At 37.3% G+C, this 22,086-nt stretch overlaps 1 protein-coding gene across 1 annotated transcript in view; it reads right to left on the bottom strand.

Moving 5' to 3' along the window:
• Nucleotides 1-46: 46 nt before the first annotated feature.
• Nucleotides 47-22,086, bottom strand: part of LOC111148163 (RAB1A, member RAS oncogene family) — a 30,625-nt gene continuing 8,585 nt past the window's right edge. Inside the window, exons 2-6 of the mRNA XM_022504606.1 lie at nucleotides 14,029-14,101; nucleotides 8,527-8,622; nucleotides 4,284-4,379; nucleotides 2,115-2,246; nucleotides 47-1,880 (exon numbers count right to left, since the gene is read on the bottom strand). Of these exons, the coding sequence (XP_022360314.1) occupies nucleotides 1,683-1,880; nucleotides 2,115-2,246; nucleotides 4,284-4,379; nucleotides 8,527-8,622; nucleotides 14,029-14,101 (595 nt within the window). The 3' untranslated portion in view covers nucleotides 47-1,682. The remainder of the gene's footprint in view (nucleotides 1,881-2,114; nucleotides 2,247-4,283; nucleotides 4,380-8,526; nucleotides 8,623-14,028; nucleotides 14,102-22,086) is intronic.

Here is a 22,086-nt window from a genome sequence, read left to right on the forward strand (position 1 = left end):
TTTTCAGTTGCCTTATGCGAGGATGAATAGATCCAACAAGCACATCTATAATACAAAGTAAACTATGATTTTATTGTGAAATTCTCATAGATGGAAAAATTAAATTGAATATTTATTCTGTCCATTTCATTTTACAATAATCTTACCACTTATTTTTGTACCATGTATTTCAGTTGCCTGTTTAGTGAAAATAAAGAAACCTATCATTTTTGGCTTGTTTTTAGTTTAAATTTTATCACTGGATTAAAGATCCCACCATAAAACGTGTTGCCAACAGCCACATCCCAAGTGCCTACGTAGAGAATGTTTTGGCTGCTATTTCAACCCCAAGGAAACAATCTCTGACTTCTATCACCTCAAAATGTCATCGTTAGCAAAAGGTTTTTGTTTCCCATAATAAAAACAAATCTTAGGATCTTTAAGGTCCTCGTTAACAAAATTTCACATGTGCAAAATTCCACTGAAATAAATACATTTTTCTCATTTATCATTCCCACTTAGCATTTGTGTTTTCAGTTAATTTTTAGGGATATAATTCCTAAAATTAGGGCAATCAATAGTAAATTTCCTGCTTCTACTTTAATGCTTTAACTCTTCCTCCAACCTAAATTATGTAATTGTGGAGGATAAAATAGTTTGACATGTGACTCAGAGCATGGAAGAAACAATATCAGCACACACAGAATTTAGTCTGATCACTTGCCAATTAAGAAAGGTGTGCTGCTTTCCACCTCTACCATAGAACAAAATGTTGATTGATGAAGCCATTTCAAATGGTTTTAGAGAAGGAGCAGAGATAACAGACTAGGTAGCATACATTCTAAACTTGTTTTCCATACAACTTAGGATCCCTGAACCACTAAGTTTGGTTAAATCCCTACACAACACAGAAGCCACCCTAGGTCATATACTGGGTATATTATCTGGAAAGCATACTGGATGCTGCTCTAAGATAGGTCTATAGTGCCCTGGTTGCACACACAAATGGCTGTTTGAGTATAATGCAAGGCTCTATTTCCCTTTAACCATAAGAATTAAGACAATACTTATCACCATACAGTTTGATATTACTTCCAATAAGTACAATATTTATTAAACATATCTTCAGTTGTTTTGTTACATAGTGTGCAACAAATTACAATATTCTGCAGCCACAAATTATATGCAGAGTATGAAGAAACTATTAATCAGATAGTGTAATCTTTCCGTTTATAACTCTACAAGGAAGAACTAGCAAATCAGATCTTACATATAACATCTCACTAAACTTTATGCATGGAAAGTGACAGACACTGGTTGTGCTGTTTGATACAAAATGGCTGAACTTCATCTTCAGAAGACTAAACCTGACATCTAAACATGCCAATATAAACATCAAAACAAAATATATTCTAACCAACCACGGGAAACAGTCTGGTATCAGGAAAGCAACAAGGATTACACACATTATTTTATAAACCAGCACACAAAGGTTTAAAACAGTTCTGAAAATGAAGTTAGCTGTCTTGAGTCAAGGGAATAAAAAAAAAGTCAGTATTGACCATTTACAATCTCTGACCTTTGTGGAGACGGTAAGAATCTGTTGTAGTGCAGCTACATACAGTACAATTCAGGCAATTTTGTTTTTTCACTTGGGTTCAGATTGCAAATTCATTGCTGTGAGAGAAGGACGGAGGCAAATTTTAGCAGCAACCTCCACCTGACTGCTTGACTGGAGTGCTCTGAATTTTCACATTGGACTTCTCTGCACCACCAGCTGTTGCTCCAGGACCCATTCGCTTTTTAATCTCAGCTGCCATCGTCATGAAAGACTGTTCTACATTCGTTGCGTTCTTAGCACTGGTTTCCAAAAATGGAATTCCAAGGGAATCAGCAAATTCCTAAGAGAATAGTAAGGCTTAATTAACACTGAAAATTTTTTCCCACTTAGTACATTTCTAGCATCTGAAATGGGGACTGAGGATGGACTGAAGTTTACAGAATCCAGTCAGACACTGCCCGGACTGTAAAGGCTGTCAGCTGGTTGTGGCTCTTGGGTGACTCCATACCCACACATCATCCAAACTGAACACTCAGTTCACATTCCCAGTTTGAAAATCAAACTTGAAACATACCTTTGCTGTTGTGTAGTCTACTACTTTCTTTGTGGTCAGATCGCACTTGTTCCCTACCAACAACTTGTTGACATTTTCACTGGCGTAACGGTCTATTTCCTGCAGCCACTGTTTAACATTATTGAAGGACTCCTAAGAAGACAGATGTTTTTAAGAAGGATCATATAATTCTGAACACAACCACTCTAAATAAGCAAGTAAAAACCAAAGGTCTTTTCCTGGCCTATGAAGAACTAGTGAGACAACTCTAGCTACAAAATAACTGCAATGCTGGGAAGGAAGTGAAGTGATATATTAAAATGACTATCAGTACCTATACGAAGAAAAGAGATTAGAATTTGAAGGCCTAAAGAGAGAAACAGGGGCACCTGGGTGGCTCAGTGGGTTAAAGCCTCTGCCTTCGGCTCAGGTCATGATCCTGGGGTCCTGGGATTGAGCCCCGCATCGGGCTCTCTGCTCAGCGGGGAGCCTGCTTTTCCCTCTCTCTCTGCCTGCCTCTCTGCCTACTTGTGATCTCTGTCTGTCAAATAAATAAATAAAATCTTTAAAAAAAAAAGAGAAACACAGTTCATCAATAAGCTACAGCTCAAATGAAAGATTTTAGCTATGTGAAAGAGCAAGCACCAGAGAGCACAAGAGCAGCAGGCAGAAGGAGAGGGAGGACTATGACCTGAGCCAAAGGCAGATGCTTAACTGACTAGCCACTCAGGCACCGCTGAATATGCAATTTTAGCACACCTATAAACAGCTGGTTTTTGAAATAGTTTTTTTTAAGATTTTATTTGACAGACAGAGATCACAAGTAGGCAGAGAGGCAGGCAGAGAGAGGGAAGCAGGCTCCCTGCTGAGCAGATATCCCAGTGTGGGGCTCGATCCCAGGACCCTGAGATCATGACCTGAGCTGAAGGCAGAGGCTTAAACCATTGAGCCACCCAGGTGCCCCTTATCCAATACTTCTAATGGCACTGACCAAAGTCTATGATTCTAGTTCTCTCCTAATTAGCTACTCTTCAGAGTTGAGGTAAAATTTACCATTTGCCACAAGAAAAATAAATTCTAATATTCAAAGTTTATCTTCATTCTTGGATAGAAAAAAGGACCCTGAAATTTTCTTTCTGATCAAAAGAACACTCGTGGCCCCTGGACCACCATCTTTACATTATCTCTATACCACCTACATTATTTCAACAGCTAAACTTAAATACTTTTTTTTTTTTCTTTTAAAGATTATTTTAGAAAGAGCATGCTCACGTGGGAGGAGGGCTCATGCAGGAGGAGGCACAGGAGGAGGGATGGGAGGACAGACGGAGAGAGGACACAGACTCCCTGCTGAGCATGGAGCTCCATTTAGGGCTTGATCCCAAAACCCCAAGATCCTGACCTGAAACCAAGAGTCGGCTGCTCAAGAGACAGCCACCCAGGTGCCCCCTCATTGTCCTCTTGAAAATCTTCCTCCAGGGTGCCTGGGTAGCTCAGTTGTTAAGCGTCTGCCTCCAGCTCGGGTTGTGATCCCAGGGTCCTGGGTTCGAGCCCCACATCAGACTCTCCACTCAGCAGGAAGAATGCTTCTCCCTCTCCCACTCCCCCTGCCTGTGTTCCCTCTCTCGCTGTGTCTCTGTCAAATAAATAAAATCTTAAAAACAAATCTTCCTCCAGCTCATCCCATTTCTGAACCATATCTTCCATAGGCAAAGACCTCTAATCTCACTTTTGGGAACTAAGAGGTTTAATTACTACAAATTCCTGCTAATACTTTGCACCAAGAACACAGTATACACTGAACAATCCACAGCTCCCTACAAACTCTTGCCAAAATGATCAAAAAGTTAGTTGGTAATAAATATAAGGAAAGTCCCTTGAAAGCAAACATAAAACCAATTACTAAATTTCCTATTTACTAAATGAAAAAATAAAGGAAAAAATAAAATTTTGGTTGGCCAATTTATTAGATATTCAAATAATGGAGGGAAGAAAAATACCAATGTACCTGTTTTAAAAAGAGTACTGCTTTAAATGTTTTTCAATGTGACTCACTTATATTTGGGAGTAGACAAAGTATTGTGCCATGTAAATAACACTGATGCCATATGTACAAAGTGAAAGAATCTGAAATTTATCAAGTAGGAACTTCCTACTTTGTCACAGCAGCAGTTTCCTCCTGGAACTTACCTGATCTGTCACATCATACACAACTATGATGCCATGGGCTCCTCTGTAATAACTGGAGGTGATTGTTCGAAATCTTTCTTGGCCTGCTGTGTCCCACTGTTAACAAAATAACCAAGAAATCCAAACAATTACATTAAATAAGAGTTGGGGGAAAGGGCAGGAAGAGGGAGGAGAGTTTAAAATTTACATAGTTTTGGAGATTATCAAGATTTGACGTGGAAACATTAACCCTCAATACACACCTAAACTGCATGCCAAATACCTGAAGATTCGGAAAAGAAGGTAATGCGTTTAATTTAGCTTGCTGTAATGCTCCCAGTAAACTTATTAAAAAACTATATCATACTTTTCATATTCCCTATAACCCTTAGCACTGTGCAAGGCATTCAGTATGAATGCAGAGACAGGTTGACTCAATTAGGAAAGCTGCTGGCCTCACACCCCATTAACACTGTATCCTTTCACAAATAAGAGAGAATCACTTGTTAGCACATGCACTGAAAGGACCTCCTCGGATAACTACTAGTCAAGATAGCAATTTAACTATGTCAGTAAGATACTACCTCAATGCTAGGAAAAACAATGTAAGATGATTCCGTTATCTTATAAAACTCATTTTAAGATCCATTTACCACAACTTCAACCATATAGGCTCAAGCAATGAAAACAAATGCTTACGTTACATTAATATTCTGGGTTTAAAAAACTAATTGTTAAAAACATCAAGAGGCAAACTCAACTGTTAAATTTTAAAAGCCTTGGTTTTAAGGACAGCAATGAGAATTTTGTTTGAATTACTCCTAGTCAATGACTTTTTTTTTTTAGATTTTATTTATTTATTTGATAGAGATCACAAGTAGAGAGGCAGTGGGGGGGGCGGGGGAAGCAGGCCCCCCGCTGAGCAGAGAGCCCGGAAGTGGGGCTCAATCCCAGGACCCCAGGGTCATGACCTGAGCAGAAGGCAGAGGCTTTAACCCACTGAGCCACCCAGGTGCCCCTAGTCAATGACTTCTTAAAATATTTGTGTAATTAGAATAGCTAACTACCCCACTAAAAGAAATTGGTTAAAGAGAATACTGATGGGGAAATAGCACAATAGTTACTTAATGGTTACCATTTTAAAAAATGGACTCGATGCCTAAGACAAATGGAGATTAAAAAGCAACAGCCCCCTTTTTAAAAAATTAAGTATTTTATTTTTAAGTGATCTCCACAGTCAACGTGTGGCTCAAACTCACAACCATGAGATCAACAATCCATCAACCCAGCCAGCAAGGAACCCCAACAGCCTTTAAAGGGAGGAATTGTAAAGTTTTGGAATATATCCATCAACTTGTCTTTGATCCCCCCTACCATCTTAAATGGCAAAACTAAAGGTTCAGGAACACGCAGTGAAACCACTTCCTTTTTTTTTTTTTTTTTAAAGACCCAGCCCACACAGGGGTATGAAAAACAAGTTGCAATTTGGGGAAAATCTGAATACAGACTGGATATTAAGAGTACATTATGGCATTACTGTCAATTTTCTTAGATGTGAAAATGGCATTACACAGTAAAATAGAGATGCACAGTCAAGTATTTTTGGAGTAAATGTAATGTCTGTAATTCAGCATGCTCCAGGAAAAAAAAAAGTATGAAGCAAATAAGGTAAAATACTAACTGTTAATCTAAAGCAAACAAACAAGTCACCACAGCTTCATTACCTTTACTGTCCAAAGTGCTAAGCTTGAGAGCACAGAAGACTATTTACACGTACAGTTTAAGTGAGGAGCATCAAATTCTTTCAGGATATCCATGCAGAAGCATGAGCTTTGGAGTCAAGGCAACCTGACTTAACTCCAGATCCTAGGTATCACTCACCTTACAGAACTGTGAAAGGCGTTTAAATGAACTAATGTTTGTAAAATGCCTAGCCTGATTACAGAAGCTGCTCCATAAAAAAATATTAGTTCCCTTCTCCACCCACCAATCCCTTTCACAAAGATAGCAAAGTTAGACAAGAAAAGGAAGACACTATTCCTGAACAAACACTAACGTAAATAATTGTCTCCCTGCCACTCTGAAAACTCCTGTAACTTCTCATCCTAACAGTACTTTCCTCTCCAACTGGTCACTCTTTGTATCTAATTCTCATTAACCCTTGTAATCACAGGGTAACTGATTTTTCCATGTTTGTCTCTCCCACTGAAATGGCATCTCTTCCTATGGGGCTCTGTTTCCTTCATGTCTGTAATCTTGCATCTATCTTTGAATGGATTAATTATGAGAAAAGGGCATGAATCCTGAAGTGCAGGGGAGAAAAAAACTCAAAGTCCAAATCAAGAGAAAATTTACCCCATGTAGTCCACACTGGCTGGACTCTATCTCATATTTGATTTTAGGAATTACATTTTAATAAAAGGCGCTCCTATAATGTGCAAGAGTGACCCAAATTGTAAAAAGTTCTGGAAGCATGCTTCGAGAAAGGAATGACTGACTTCAGAGGTAGAAGTCTGTGATAAGATCAACCTAAAGGGCAAGCTGCCAATAGAAAATGAATTAATCATGTTTAGGTGACTCCGAAAGGCAGAGGAATGAGAAATTAAAGGAAACTGGCTTCAGCTCAATATAAAGAATTAACAATCAGAAGTTATTTATAAATGGAACCAGCTGCTTTGAAATATGGTGAACTTACCAGAAGTATTCAAAAAAAGGCACCAGATAGGAAAAGGAAATTCCTACTGAAGATGAAAGGAAGACTGAGCGACTGACCTGTAAGATGCCTTCCAGCCACAGGAAAGGAGCAATAAATGGATGTTTCACAAATATACACTTGAACCCCTTATGAGCTCAATGATCACACATAATATAATCATTTCACATCAGTTAACTAAGACAGCTGGGTACACCTTTTTTTGCAATATTCTTTGTGGTACCAAGTATAAAGTTGGCACTCTACATAAAATGGGAAAAATCAATATGGAAGGTTATCTGTTCACTGGTTTAGAGTAAGCTACCTCTGATAACCATATTCTTGCAAGTCCTAATTTGTAGTATTAAGTATGCTCCTTTTATTGAAATCCAGTTCTTTTGTAATGTACCTTTTCTCTTATCAAAGGCAGACGAAAAAAAGGAGCAACTAAAAAACAAACTGTCAAACATCCATTTATTTGGGTATGTCACATAACCAGTAACATTTATGTAATGCCCAGAAGTTTACAACAGGCTTTCACACACATTATTGTATCCACAGACACAGAGCTACTGGATTTGGTTCTCACAACTACCTTGTAAGTTAATAAATCAAGTATCATCATGGTCATTTTAGAGATAAGAAATGGAGTCCCAAGAAAAAGGCTGAACTAAGTTAAACACATGACTTGTTGACAATATATACCAGAGTGAGGATAATATATTCAAGTTTTCTGACTCCAAATCCAGAACTCCTTTTGGCAGTCAGTGGTTCTCTATGTTACCTTGTACGAAGAGTCAATACCAAAAGAGACCCAGAAATTAATGTTTTTGAAGACCAATGATAGGTCCACAGTTGTAATGCCCAAACCCTATAGGTGATACAACTGAACTACTACCATTGCCTGTTTTTAATTCAGGGTTGGGGATGGAAGGAATGATAAGGGGGCTAGGATGGCACAGAAACACAAAATACTGAGGAAAGCAAGCTGTAAGTCACTTGGTTCTACCAGTAACTGTGGGCAAGTCATTAAATCTCCTGGCATTAGTTTGCTAAGCTGTAAAACTATTTCTGAACAAACACTAACATAAATGTTAAAAAGCTAAATTCCTTTCCAATAATTCTTGTTTCTACAGAGTTGGTACATACAATCTAATAAATACAAAAGAACTAAATAAAACTCTCCAACTAGCCACATATGAAAACCCTTTCCTAAGGTTTCTTTTACTGTTCCACGGTATTCAGCACAGTAAAAGACATCAGGAAAAGCTCAATCTACTTTGACTATTAAGACAAGGTTAACTTCAACTGAGGACTCCCCCTACCCCCACTGATAAAAGCACAAGAAAAAACTAGGACCAAGTATAACTTACAACATGTATTTCTTTACTTTATGAACATAAAATTCAACTAGAGAAGTCATTTTTAATCTAAACAATTCTTATTCTACCATTCTATCACAAGTGTGTGATTAAGATCCTTTAAATTTTAGCATGTTAAAAAGTGATAAATAATATTTTAAATTTACCAAAATGATTTCCCGAAACAAATTCTAGTTTAAAAATGACTTACTATTTGAAGCTTGATTGTTTTCCCATCTAACTCTATAGTTCTTATTTTGAAATCCACACCAATTGTGCTGATGTAGCTTTCTGTATATGTATCATCCTGAAGAGAAAAAAAGTCAACAAATAAAATTAATGTTCAATAGAGGAAATAAGAAAATGTAATGTCAACTTATATCTACAAAGTCTGATAAAGTTTATAAGCCATAACATGTTGAGAACAGCTACTTCATCCTACTCCAGTATTCAGTTCTGATTACAATATACTAATAGCAGTTTCTTCTTCGGATTTTCTCAATAGCTGTTCTTTAATTTTACCGAACATCTCTAGGCAAATTCTTTACATACATCATATCAAAAAAGGTTTTATATTTTCAATGATTACAAATGACTTTTCTAGTTGCTAATCAGCAAAATTCTTGCTCCCCTGACCCTCCATCCAATATATTCACCACAAAGAAATGCTCACGTCATTCTCTTCCAGTTTTTTTAAGAAGTCAATTTTATTTCCTAGCTATTACTTATATATAATAAAATTGATCAATAAAAATTGAGATATAATACACATACCATAAAATTCAATTTAAAGTGCACAACTCAGTATTTTTTAGTATATTCCCAAAGTTGTATAATCATCACCATAAATTTAACTGCAGAATGTTGTTATCACCCTGAAAACAAACCCTGATCCTGGTAGCAGTCACTCTCCATTTCCTCATCTCCCCTTTGACCCCAGAAACCACTACTGATGTAATTTTTGTCCCTGTGGCTTTGCATATTCTGGGCATTTCATGTGAATGGATGTGGCCTCTTGTGTGTGGCTTCTTTCACTCAGCATAAAGTTTTCAAGGCTCATTCATGTTACAGCATGTACCAGTTCTTTGTTCCTTTTTATGGCTGAATAACATTTTGTTATCCATCAGCTGATGGACATTTGGGTTGTTTCCACTTTTTGGCTACTATGAATAATACTGCTATGAACATTTGTGCCCAAGTTTTTGTGTGAACAATGTTTAACCCAATAATAAACTTTTAAAATTACACCTCTTTTCCTCAAGTCATCTGTTATGACTTTCAGAATGGAAACAAAACTTCTTTTTTCTTTAAAGTGAAAATGTGGGATGCCTGGGTGGCTTAGTCAGTTAAGCATCTGCCTTTGGCTCAGGTCATGATCCCAGAGTCCTGGGTTCAAGTCCCGTATCAGGCTCCTTGCTTGGTGGGGAGCCTGCCTCTTCCTCTTTCCTCTGCCTGCCACTCTCCCTGCTTGTGCCCTCTCTCTCTGACAAATAAATAAATAAAATCTTAAAAAAAAAAAAAATGTTTGTGAAAAGATATGTGAACAGAGAGATCAGGCTATCACCACCTAAACCCAAGAATAATCTTAGCCAGCACAAAGCAACATTTAGCAGGTACTCTGCCAACAAAGATGGGCCTAAATCTATTAAGAGCAGCCCTATCAAACAGAACTCTGATGATGAAAAGATTTTATAAACTGTACTAGTCAATACAGTAACCACTAGCTAGTGAGAATAAGGAACCGAATTTTAAATTTTATTCAAATTTAATTAATTTAAATGTAAAAAGCCTCAGGGCTAGTAGCTACCATAAGAACAGCACAGTTCTGGGGCTTCCAATTACAGTAACAGGAGAGATAATGGAACAAGTTTAAAGTCACCACAAAGAAGCAAAGTGACAAATCTAAAATGTTGGATAATCTATATGAGGAACTGCGCAGGTTCTGCCAAAAGTAAAAGACATGAAAAATACATAAATAAAAAAGGGGGTTGGAAAAACTCTAAGAAACTGAGCAGCAAACAACCAAATGGGATGTATAGACCATGTCTGAATCCTGATTCAAAGCAACCTGATACCACACTTCTGAGACAATCAGCGAAATTTATTTTGTAAGCTGACAATGACATTGTTATAAGAAAATATCCAGTTTTTATTCATTTTTAAGAAGATTTTAAGTAATCAAAGCAGCGTGGGCCTTGAACTCACAACCCCAAGATCAAAGGTCACATACTCCACTAACTGAGCCAGCCAGGCACTCTCAAAATGTCCAATTTTTAGAAATGCATTGTGAGAAGCATAAGGAGTGAAATGACATATTTGGGATTTGCATTACAACACTCCAAAAAAGAGTAAAGGAAGAAATGAAAAGTGTGGGCAAGTCTCCATAATGTTGAATGTAATGTGTCCACGGAATTAAAACAGATCTCTTATGAAAAACTGTAAAATGTGGGGTGCCTGGGTGGCTCAGTGGGTTAAACCTCTGTCTTCGGCTCAGGTCATGATCTCAGGGTCTTGGAATGGAGCCCCACCAGGCTCTCTGCTCAGCAGGCAGCCTGCTTCCCCCCTCTGTCTGCCTCTCTGCCTACTTGTGATCTCTGTCAAATAAATAAAATCTTTAAAAAAAAAAAAAAAAGAAAAGAAAAACTGTAAAATGTGTCAGAGAGTTCCAAGTGGCTAGAGGTAGCCATGCTGACTTCCTCATATATTCACATTTATACACATGCAAAAATCACTGGGTAAAAGGATATATTTTTTTTAAGATTTTATTTATTTATTTGACAGAGATCACAAGTAGGCAGAGAGGCAGGCAGAGAGAGAGAGGAGGAAGCAGGCTCCCTGCTGAGCAGAGAGCCCGATGTGGGGCTCGATCCCAGGACCCTGGGATCATGACCTGAGCTGAAGGCAGAGGCTTTAACCCACTGAGCCACCCAGGCGCCCCTAAAAGGATATTTTTAAAGCACTGAATGAAATTTGACAAAATGCTGGTCTCCATTACTAGGTATTCATTTTTTAAAACTTACTTCTTTCTAAATGAGTGCCTAATAAGTATCAGGTACAACAGAAAGTGAACGAAGAACAAAGTGAGTGCAATAAATATTCACTTAGCACTCCCACATGACATGTATTTTGCTGTAAATACTATTAATGCTTCGTTAGAATTCTTATTTACGTTCCTAAAATTTGCCTTACTTGCATGCCTCTGAGCCACTGCACATTCTCTTCCTTCTGTCCAAATTTTCAACATTTCTTTATGCATACCTCCTAATCCCCAGCCCCTGGGTCATAATTTTTATTTATTCTTGGATTTTGAGCTCAGGAAATACTGACTGTCCAAACATTCTTTAACTCCCTGGCCAATAGTGCTCTCGTAGCTTATATACTTCTGTGCTCTCATAGCTTATATATTTCTTTATTATAGTTTGTGCAGCTCATCTCTATTCTAGGGACCAGGGAATCAGTACTTTTTAAATGCTTCCCAGGCAATTGTGTGTGTAGGTAGGCAATACTGAAAACATGTGACTTAGATCAATAAGCATCCCAAAGTGGATTTTCTTTAAAATACAGACACCTCAGGCTATAACCATTTTCATCAAGAGACTCCAGATTCTTCCCACATACCCAGCATTGTTGATCTAATACAGGGATGATTCCTGATTTTAATATTTGCTAACTTAATAAAAATTAAGTACTACCTAGTTTTAAAGTCCTTTAATTACAAATAAAACTGAGCTTTTTGTATTTACTGTCAACTTGTATTTCTTTGGTGAACTGCCCGTTCGTGTATTTGCCCGTATTTCCATCAGGACAAACATCCTTTTCTTATTTAGTATGTAAGTGTGCTTTATATATTGAGAATGTCATCCCTTCCTCATATATATGTTTTTTGCTAGTATCATGTTTTCTACATTTGCATGTGCTTGATGTTTATTTTAATGCAAATTTAACAATCCTTTCCTGATATGTTTCCATGTTAGAAAGTATTTTCACACAAGACTATGAGCTGCCTATGTTTTATTCTAGTAGTTCCGTGGTTTCACTAGCTGTTACATATAATACAATTATATATATTTTTAGGCGGGCCTGGGTGGCTCAGCCAGTTAAGTAACTGCCTTCGACTCAGGTCATGATCCCAGGGTCCTGGGATCAAAGCTGCATCAGGCCCCCGCTCAGCAGAGAGCCTGCTTCTCCCTCTCCCTCTGCTGCTCTCCCTGCTTGTGCTCTCTGTCAAATAAATAAACAAAATCTTTAAAAAAAAATTAGGTATTTTTAATTTTTTTTAAAGATTTTATTTATTTATTTGATAGAGAGATCACAAGTAGGCGGTGGGGGGGGGAGGCCCCCTGCTGAGCAGAGAGCCCAATGGGGGGCTTGATCCCAGGACCATGAGATCATGACCTGAGCCAAAGGCAGAGGTTTAACCCACTGAGCCACCCAGGCGCCCCAGAATTATGTATATTTTTAATGATATTCATTAATATGGTCACTCATCAGAAAAGTCACAGTAAGTATCTGACACGCTATCAAGCTCACAGTGGTGAATTTTAAGTTTTCTAAACTTCTACTCTTCCTTTGAAAGCTTCAATTTTATTACAGGCAACAAATGCTATTAGATTTTTTTCCTTGAAATGAGTCTCAGTTCATTTGAGAAAATATCTGCCCAATGCCACCAAATTCTACATAACTACAGTTTGTCAGTTGTTCTTTCAAATAAAACAAAAAAGAAACAAATTTAAAAAATGGAAAAAGCAGCTAGTTCGGCTCACTCAACTATGTAAGTGCTTTTACTTTCCTCAAGGCAATCAACATACTTCAGTGTGCAGTACAAACGCTTTATATGCACTCCTCATTTTTTTCACACAGAACATGTTAAAAAGAACACTCAAGGATCAAGATGTTTAAAAATTCATCATTCTTACTGTTCTCATCAGACACTCTGAAGTGAAAACACCCGCCCGCCCCATGAATAAATACAAGTAAGTACAGTGCCTACGTGTACAGTTCAGCACTTAGTGCTGCCTTACCGTGGTGCTGAGACACCAGCAGTTTTACCCACCACTGCATCTGTAGCATCAAAGCAGATATCAACAGTGACAGAGGCAAACGTCTTTGTCTTAGTACTGAGTAAGCACTTAGTAAATGCTAATGGTTTAGTATTATTAAGATAAAAGTTTTAATCTCACGGACCCTCTGAGAAAGTCTTGATTATCCCCAAGGGTCCATACTCTGAGAACCAATGACCTAGACAGTGAGAAGGAAAACAGGCTAAATCTGAAGGCAACTTTGAAGGCAACTGTGGAGTCTATTCAGTAGGTTTAAAGTTATACACCTGTTTGTAAAGTGTAGCACATAAAACACTACGCCACTGTCGGGGTGGGGGGGAGTCTGTACCAGGCCCTGCTTTTTCTTTTATTCTACTAAAATTTTACTTGACGATTCATTTTTCATCCAGTTACTTAAATACAGGGCAACTAACTGAACTCTACCAAGAGTATCAGACATTGTAACTTTATAATCATGCTTTGCTGAACTTTTTAAAAGCAACAGCATTTCTTCTACTTAACAGTCCAAGATATTATTGGGAACGTACACTTGGAGGCTTTTAAATATATAAATTCTGGAAGAACTATTTAATTCTGAATAAAATGGTTTGATCCTCTACCTAGAAAACACACACAGCATTAATTTCTTTAAAGGCATTTCAATTTCAACTTACTGCAAACCTAAGAAGGAGGCAAGACTTTCCAACCCCAGAGTCGCCAATCAGAAGTAACTTGAATAAATAATCACTGCAAAAAGAAAAAGAAGATCACATTAATAAAAAGCATACTGCATTGTAAGTTCTACAACAAAAATATGGCCAGTAACAGATCACATGAGGACCTCTAAAAGGCCCATGAATGGCTTCAGAAGCCAAACCTGCAACCAACAGCAGAAGCCCTTTTCATGAATCACTGAACATGACAGAATTTTTGCAAAAGTAAGATAAGCAATGCCACCCATGATCTCTTGAGATCAATGAACTTCTACTTCCAAGGAAAGAATGAGAGAAAATATAAGCAATGCATATGCCTGGAGAGCCCAAGAGACTTATGCTAGATAAATTCCACTCCTCTGCAGCAGTAGAATACAAGGAGTTAACTTTCCATTGTTCTTGTCAATGAAACATAAATCTCTCCTTCAAATTCCAAGACCAGATCATTATTTCATGGTAATCCTCCAATGTAGGGGCTTTTAATGATCCTTTCTTAGCATGTACCTGGAATTCTCCCCATTTAAAAAAAAAGAAGAAGAAAAAGGATCATTTAACTTCTGAAAACCTGTATTAAAAATATTTTAGACTTGAGATGTGGTAAAATCAAATGCTGTTTACATAAACAATACAACTTTACCAACTTTCTAAGCTTGTATTAACGCTTTCTTCTGAAAACTAGGCTCTATTTATGTACATTAACCTGCCAGGCCTAACTCAAAAACCAGCCCCAGGGATTCCTTCCAGGAGCAGGATTGCTTCCTGGACCTGAAGACAACTTACTGCCCACAGCCTCCCAAGGAGTCCCTCAGAGATCCTTTTCAACTTGGACCACTGCTATGTATTCTTTAAAGTAATTTCAAAAGGACCCAAAGCCCCAGAATTTACAGATTTTTAAAGGAAACCTATTCATGATTTTCAGTTTTGATCTTTGTCATTAAAAAAAAAAAAAAAATGATACTTTAACTTAAGATGAAACCTAAATATCACAATTTAAATTTAGATGACAATTATCATTATTTAAATGTAAGCAAGATATAAAACTTTCAGCAGTGATTATCTCTGTGGATATTCATAAACTGCTATCTAAGTTTACACAGAGATACAGATTAAATTTTTCTAGGGTTACCAAGTTATTTTAATACACTTATTATTCCTAATTATATCTGGGGAAAAAAAATAGAAGTAAAAAAAATCCAAAGTGCCCTTGTCAGCAACAAAATAAATCACAGAAGGAAATAAGAAGCTTTTAAACAAGTCATTAGGAAGGGGAGTGAAGCACAGGATGAACTAAATAACTAACATCCTTTCCAGTTTGAGATCCTAAGAAAAAAGGAGGGGAAGCGGATAATAATTATAAAATTTACCCTTAATAAATACCTAATAATGGGACGCCTGGGTGGCTCAGTTGGTTAAGCAGCTGCCTTTGGCTCAGGTCATGATCCCAGCGTCCTGGGATCGAGTCCCACATCGGGCTCCTTGCTCGTCAGGGAACCTGCTTCTCCCTCTGCCTCTGCCTGCCATTCTGTCTGCCTGTGCTCGCTCTCTCTCCCTCTTTCTCTCTGATAAATAAATAAATAAAATCTTTAAAATAAATAATAAATAAATAAATAAATAAATAAATAAATACCTGGGGCACCTGGGTGGCTCAGTGGGTTAAAGCCTCTGCCTTCGGCTCAGGTCATGATCCCAGGGTCCTGGGATCGAACCCTGCATCGGGCTCTCTGCTCAGCGGGGAGCCTTGCTTTCCTCTCTCTCTCTGCCTGCCTCTCTGCCTACTTGTGATCTCTGTCAAATAAATAAATAAAATCTTAAAATAAATAAATAAATAAATAAATGCCTAATACCGAACAACTTTTATTAGCCAATAAAGCTGCTGAAGTACTATTAGTACTATTGACACGCTCCTTAGACTAAATACTTTTTTTTTTTAAATTTTTTAAAAGATTATTTATTTATTTATTTGACAGAGAGATAACAAGTAGGCAGAGCAGCAGGCAGAGAGAGAGGAGGAAGCAGGCTCCCTGCTGAGCAGAGAGCCCAATGCGGGGCTCGATCCCAGGACCCCGGGATCATGACCTGAGCTGAAGGCAGAGGCTTTAGACCACTGAGCCAGCCAGGCGCCCCTAGACTAAATAAATTCTTAAGAATGATGAACACTGAACATAGGCAATGAGTACACGGTACATGTTAACAAATTACATTTCACATTAGCAAGACTAATCTCACCATTAATACTACTAGAGTTACTTCATTTTTAACAGAAATTTAGAAACAACTAATGCCCTGAATTAACCAATCTCCCAGAGCACTGTGCCAGACATCCAAAAAACACCCCTGAACTGGCCATACTGTAACCCATTACAATAAAGGACAGCACTGGGCCACAAATGTGCCTGAGGTATCATTCATTACCTTAAAGATCAACTTCTCTATTTCAGAGTAACCATAAGGCTGGGAAACAAAAACAGGAATGCTTCCTAGTAAGTGTGTTACAAATTACATTATGGTTAAATGAAATTAATAGTCAATTTTCTAAAAATCAACTTTTTCAATTATCACTTCTTTTTAACTTTAATGATGTTATTATAAAATATTTAATTTATGAATTTCTGATAATTTAAGGTTCACAGCTATTATAAATAATATGAACAGTTGCGCCCTCTTCTTTGCAATGAGATAATTATTGCTAAAGACTACTTTGTTCTCTTCCAAACAATCAGCTTTACTAACATAAGAGACATGAAGGAGAATGGGAAACAAAATCAATCTCACAGACTTCTTCCTCTTGTTGAATAAACATACCTGGAGACTGTGATCAACAGCATGTAACTTGTATTGGGACATTTAAAATTACCCACCACCAAAAAAATAGTAATAAAATACAATTACCTACTACTGTAGTACCTTATTTCTAAGTTATTAATATTCCGAATGTTCAAGAGAATTCAGAGATTTGAGACTGCTTAATAATATTCTCTAACTATAATTTATAAGATAACACGGTAAAAATGTTGACAAAAATACGCAAATCTAAAAATAGAGAGCACAAGGTGAGAATTCTGGTATACGGTCAAGAATAATTTAGCAAATGGTGAGACTTTAAATGTATTCTTCCTCTATTCCCCAAGATCTTGGATTAGTCTACAATATAATTTGACCTAAATGAAAAAACTGGATTATTCCAGTTTAGAAATCTACAGTCACAATTTTAATAACACTCTTCTACTTTAGATTTTCTAGTAAATCCTACTCACTGTTCTCAAATGAGAACTTCCTCTAGTCTTCTTTTTAAGATTTTATTTATTTATTTGACAGACAGAGATCACAAGTAGGCAGAGAGGCAGGCAGAGAGAGGGGGGGAAGCAGGCTCCCCGCTGAGCAGAGAGCCCGATGCAAGGCTTGATCCCAGGACCCTGAGATCATGACCTGAGTCAAAGGCAGAGGCTTAACCCACTGAGCCACCCAGGCGCCACCTCCTCTAGTCTTTTTCATGTCTAATTTACTATGACAGTGAATATTTTCTCCCCCCCCAGTATTCGGGAATATACTTTTCCCCACTCTCATGTCTGACATAGCTGTCTATGAGTGTGAAGATAAACTGACTTATTCTGTGTATCTAAAATCAAGCATTGTGCCTTTTACAAAGCACATGCTAATAGATCAGAGAATATTTTAATTTTGCATTTTTAATCAGGTCTCTTTCATTGTGAAATATAACTAAGGAAGATCTACAGCCATCACTGATTAACATTTCAGATAAAACTAGGTGAAAAAAATAGATGGGACATGGCATATCAAAAGGACACAGAAGCCAACATGAAAGTTCTATCATTGGTCAAGGCGGAATAACTAGAGCCACAAAATAAACAACCATGTACTGGGTTATAAGCCAAAGAATAAAATAAACATACATGAATTCATACTGCTATCAATTATTAAATAAATAAATGGGAGAAGAGACCAATCTTCCTTATAGGAGTCTAAATAACATGTGTAGAAGGAATTAGAGAAGTAGAAACGTGTATCAATAGATCACCACAGTAAGAACTGCGGAAGGCAAAATCCACCAGTGAACGCTAAAAGTTGTGAATGAAACTTTAAGGAAAAACAGGATATTTACATGGCCTCAAAGTATGTCCCCCCAAATATTTACTGCAGTGGTGGCTTTAATGTATGTCCACCAATTCTTTGAACTGGACTTAATTCCATTTTGTTGAGTGTGGGCTCTTAATGACTGCTTTCTAAGCATACGGAAAGGGAAATACAGTAACTTTACAATGGAGAAACCTGACAGACACCACCTTAACTAAGTGATTAAGGTGAGTATCACCAAGAATAAGTCATCCTGATATCATGTACGCTCTGATATGATGTAGTGAGTAGAGTGCTTCACCTCTACAGTATCTTTCCCAAAGTCCATAACCCCAGTCCAATTATGAGAAAACATCAGACAACTCCAAACTGAAGGACATTCTACAAAATACCTAAAAGTACTCTTCAGAAGTGTCAAGACCATGAAAAACAGACTGAGAAACTCACAGACTGATGGACACTAACACATAGGACAACTAAATACAAGATGGCATCCTGGACTAGATTCTGCAAAAGAAAATGGATTGTGGGGCAAAAATAAACCAAGTGAAAAATTTTTTGCTATCAGTTTCTCCTATAATTCAATCCATGGTCTATTTAGCAATACTGGAGATTCTTTATTTCCATTATCTGGACATAATCTTTTTTTTTTTTTTTTTTTTTAAGATTTTATTTGACAGAGAGAGATCACAAGCAGAGAGGCAGGCAGAGAGAGAGAGAGAGAGAGAGAGATTGAGGGAAGCAGGCTCCCTCAGAGCCTGAGCCACCCAGGCGCCCCTATCTGGACATAATCTTGATATCTCTATCATTTTTGCATACAAGCACTAACAAAATTTTCTATACCTTTAAAAAAGACGCTACTGAGAGAGTATGAAGCATTATACTACGCTACTGAGAGAGTATGAAGCATTGTACTTTTAAAAAGTTACTAAAATAAACTTTGGTTCAAAACTGTACTTAGGGGCGCCTGGGTGGCTCAGTGGGTTAAAGCCTCTGCCTTCAGCTCAGGTCATGATCCCGGGGTCCTGGGATCGAGGCCCGCATCGGGCTCTCTGCTCAGTGGGGAGCCTGCTTCCTCCTCTCTCTCTCTAACTGCCTCTCTGCCTACTTGTGATCTCTCTGTCAAATAAATAAATAAAATCTTTAAAAAACAAAACAAAACAAAACAAAACTGTACTTCGGTAAAATGGTTTCCTTCTCATGAAGTTACCAAACTGCATACATAAAATATGTAGTAAGGCATTAATCTGCTTATGTCTGAATCTAAAATGCTACTGGTGGGGCACCTGGGTGGTTCAGTTGGTTAAGCGGCTGCCTTCAGCTCAGGTCACCATACCAGGGTCCTAGGACTGAGCCCCGCATCGGGCTCCCTGTTCAGAGGGAAGCCTGCATCTCTTTCTCCCTCTGCCTGCTGCTCTGCTTACTTGTGCTCTCTATCTCTCTGGCAAATAAATAAATAAAATCTTTAAAAAATAAAGTAAAATAAAATGCTACTGGAAATTCTAAAATCTCTAAAAAGACTGTTTATGTGAAACTCTCTGATGTGAAACAATTACACTTTATTTAGTATAACCCCATTTCACATTTTTTTTTTAAAATTTCACATACATAAAAAATATGGGGGGAAATGGATACTTCTAAATTTTAGGATTACAATTGATATTTTCTTCTTTATACTTTTTTCAAAGTCTGCAGTAAGCTCTTATTACTCTTATAACAAAAAAAATGTTGAGGAGGAAAAAGTGTTAATTGGAGGGTTTTTCAAAGACTTAACACCTTTGCAAATTTGTTCAGTGTAACTGTCGTAACAGAAATGATTTCTAAGTAGGTAGAGAGTAGGATTGAGGTTATAAGCAGATAGCACTGGCACATTCCCAATACAGTCACAAGTATATGAAATCAACTTTTTGGGTTAAATGAAAAACATTTTTTTCTTCTTTTATGAAATAAAATTTATCAGATACAGGTCACATGTCAGTGAATATTTTATAAAGGAAAGTTGACTAACATTAACAAACTTTCATCACCCCAACCTTTGGAAGGAAGAAAAGACAAAAGTAAAACAGTGGAGGACTATAACATAAAGTTGTTTTTATCCACGCAGTACCCCCAAAATACAAATTTCATAACATCACCTATAATATAAATATACCTTAGAAAAGGCCTACTATTTTCAAAAGTTCAGTGGAAAGTAAATTTTTTTTTTTATCTGCAAATTCACTGGCATGATGGGAATGGTATTTTTATCATACTTGAGAATAGCCTAAAACTAAGCTCACATATAAAATTTAAAACAGGGCGCCTGTGTGGCTCAATGGTTAAGCGTCTGCCTTCAGCTCAGGTCATGGTCCCAGAGTACTGGGATCCAGCCCCGCATTAAGCTTCCCGCAGTTCTCCCTCTTCCATTCCTCCTGCTTGTGTTCCCCTTCTCGCTGTCATTCTGTCAAGTAAATAAAATCTAAAACAAAATTATGACTATGATATCATGACACAGTGGCCAAATTTTAATTCACTATTAAACTATACACTATTAGACTTTGGGGTATAGAATGATTAATTAAAATTTTGGGCTGCAGTTAATTGTGACTAACACCCACTTTTCTTCCTCACTCATTTTAATTATGCTCCACAGAAAAGAATTCAAAACTGACCATCAGGCTGGAGAAAAGAAGTAAGAACTTTTCATTCCTTCACATGTTTCTACATTGTTTGAATTTTATAAAGCACATATTAATTACTTTGAGGGTTACAATAAATAAAATAAACCTCCAGCTACGGACAAAAGCAGTCTATTAGTCAAAATAAACAGTCAAAATAATCATCAAGAATCTGAGAGTACAAGAGCCATTCCTCCAAATTTAAGGAAATAGCCAAGCAATTCTTTAAAAACTGTCCCCATAACCTACTCCTAAAGGTTACACATTTTTGATATTTAGAGACAATCACTTTTTCCAGGTTCCACTTTAGCTCTGTTTAGAACAGTGTTCTAAAAATTTGAAGCAGGAATTCAGAAAGCAAAGGAAAGTTTGGTAGTGCTAAAGAAGTCCCAAGTCATTCAAGTGGACAAGAAAGTAGGTAAATAGTCTCACAACCTATATAACAAGTATTTGCTGAAAACTATGCCAGGGAGAAGGTGTGTTATCCTCTACCTCTTCTATCTCTCAAAGCCTGCGTGGGTTTTAGAGCTGGAAAGACCTGTATTTGAATCCAGACTCCATCACATACTAGCTGTCAGATCTTGAGGCAAGGTACTCATTCCCTACCATGAGCCTCAACTTCCTCATCTGTAAGAAATTCCATTAGTACCCTCTATCATCCAGTTAAGCTTCTTGTCAGGAATAGAAGTAATAAGAATTAGGCATTAGAAATATTTAGGAATAATGCCTCTAAAACCTGTAGCACAGTATCTGTCACAATACAGGAGCACAGTAAGTGGCTATTATTATTATTATTCTTCCCTTCTCCAAACTGCAAGGTAACTTGATGAAAACCTTCAAGTGCTATGACAAAAACTTTGAAGCTATTTATCCAAGCTTCTGTTCAAATAGCTGAAAAAATATCATGAGTTCACTACTGAAATCTAAAGCGAAAGTTTAAAAATTACGCAACTAACAGTTGTTAAGTACTATGATCACACCAGTCACAACTCCCAAAGCCTAGTAACACATAAGAGTAACAGGGTCTGTGGCATTGTGCCCTCTCCAGCAAAAGAAAGACAGTTCTCTGCTTCACCTGCTTTTACTCACAGAAAGATAACCATGACTTCTTAGGCCCCAAGTGTCAATATTCAAGAACAGGCAGGAGGGTAGAAAAACTGAGAATGGATGCAATAATTAACTTCAAGCCTAAAGAAGCTTTAAATATCAACCCAGCACAAGATGTGAAGAAAATTAAAGACCATAATATGTACCTTGTAACATGTACTTC

Source organism: Enhydra lutris, unplaced genomic scaffold, assembly GCF_002288905.1.
Source record: "Enhydra lutris kenyoni isolate GAN:26980312 unplaced genomic scaffold, ASM228890v2 scaffoldscaffold18, whole genome shotgun sequence".
NCBI classification, from domain to species: Eukaryota; Metazoa; Chordata; class Mammalia; order Carnivora; family Mustelidae; genus Enhydra; species Enhydra lutris.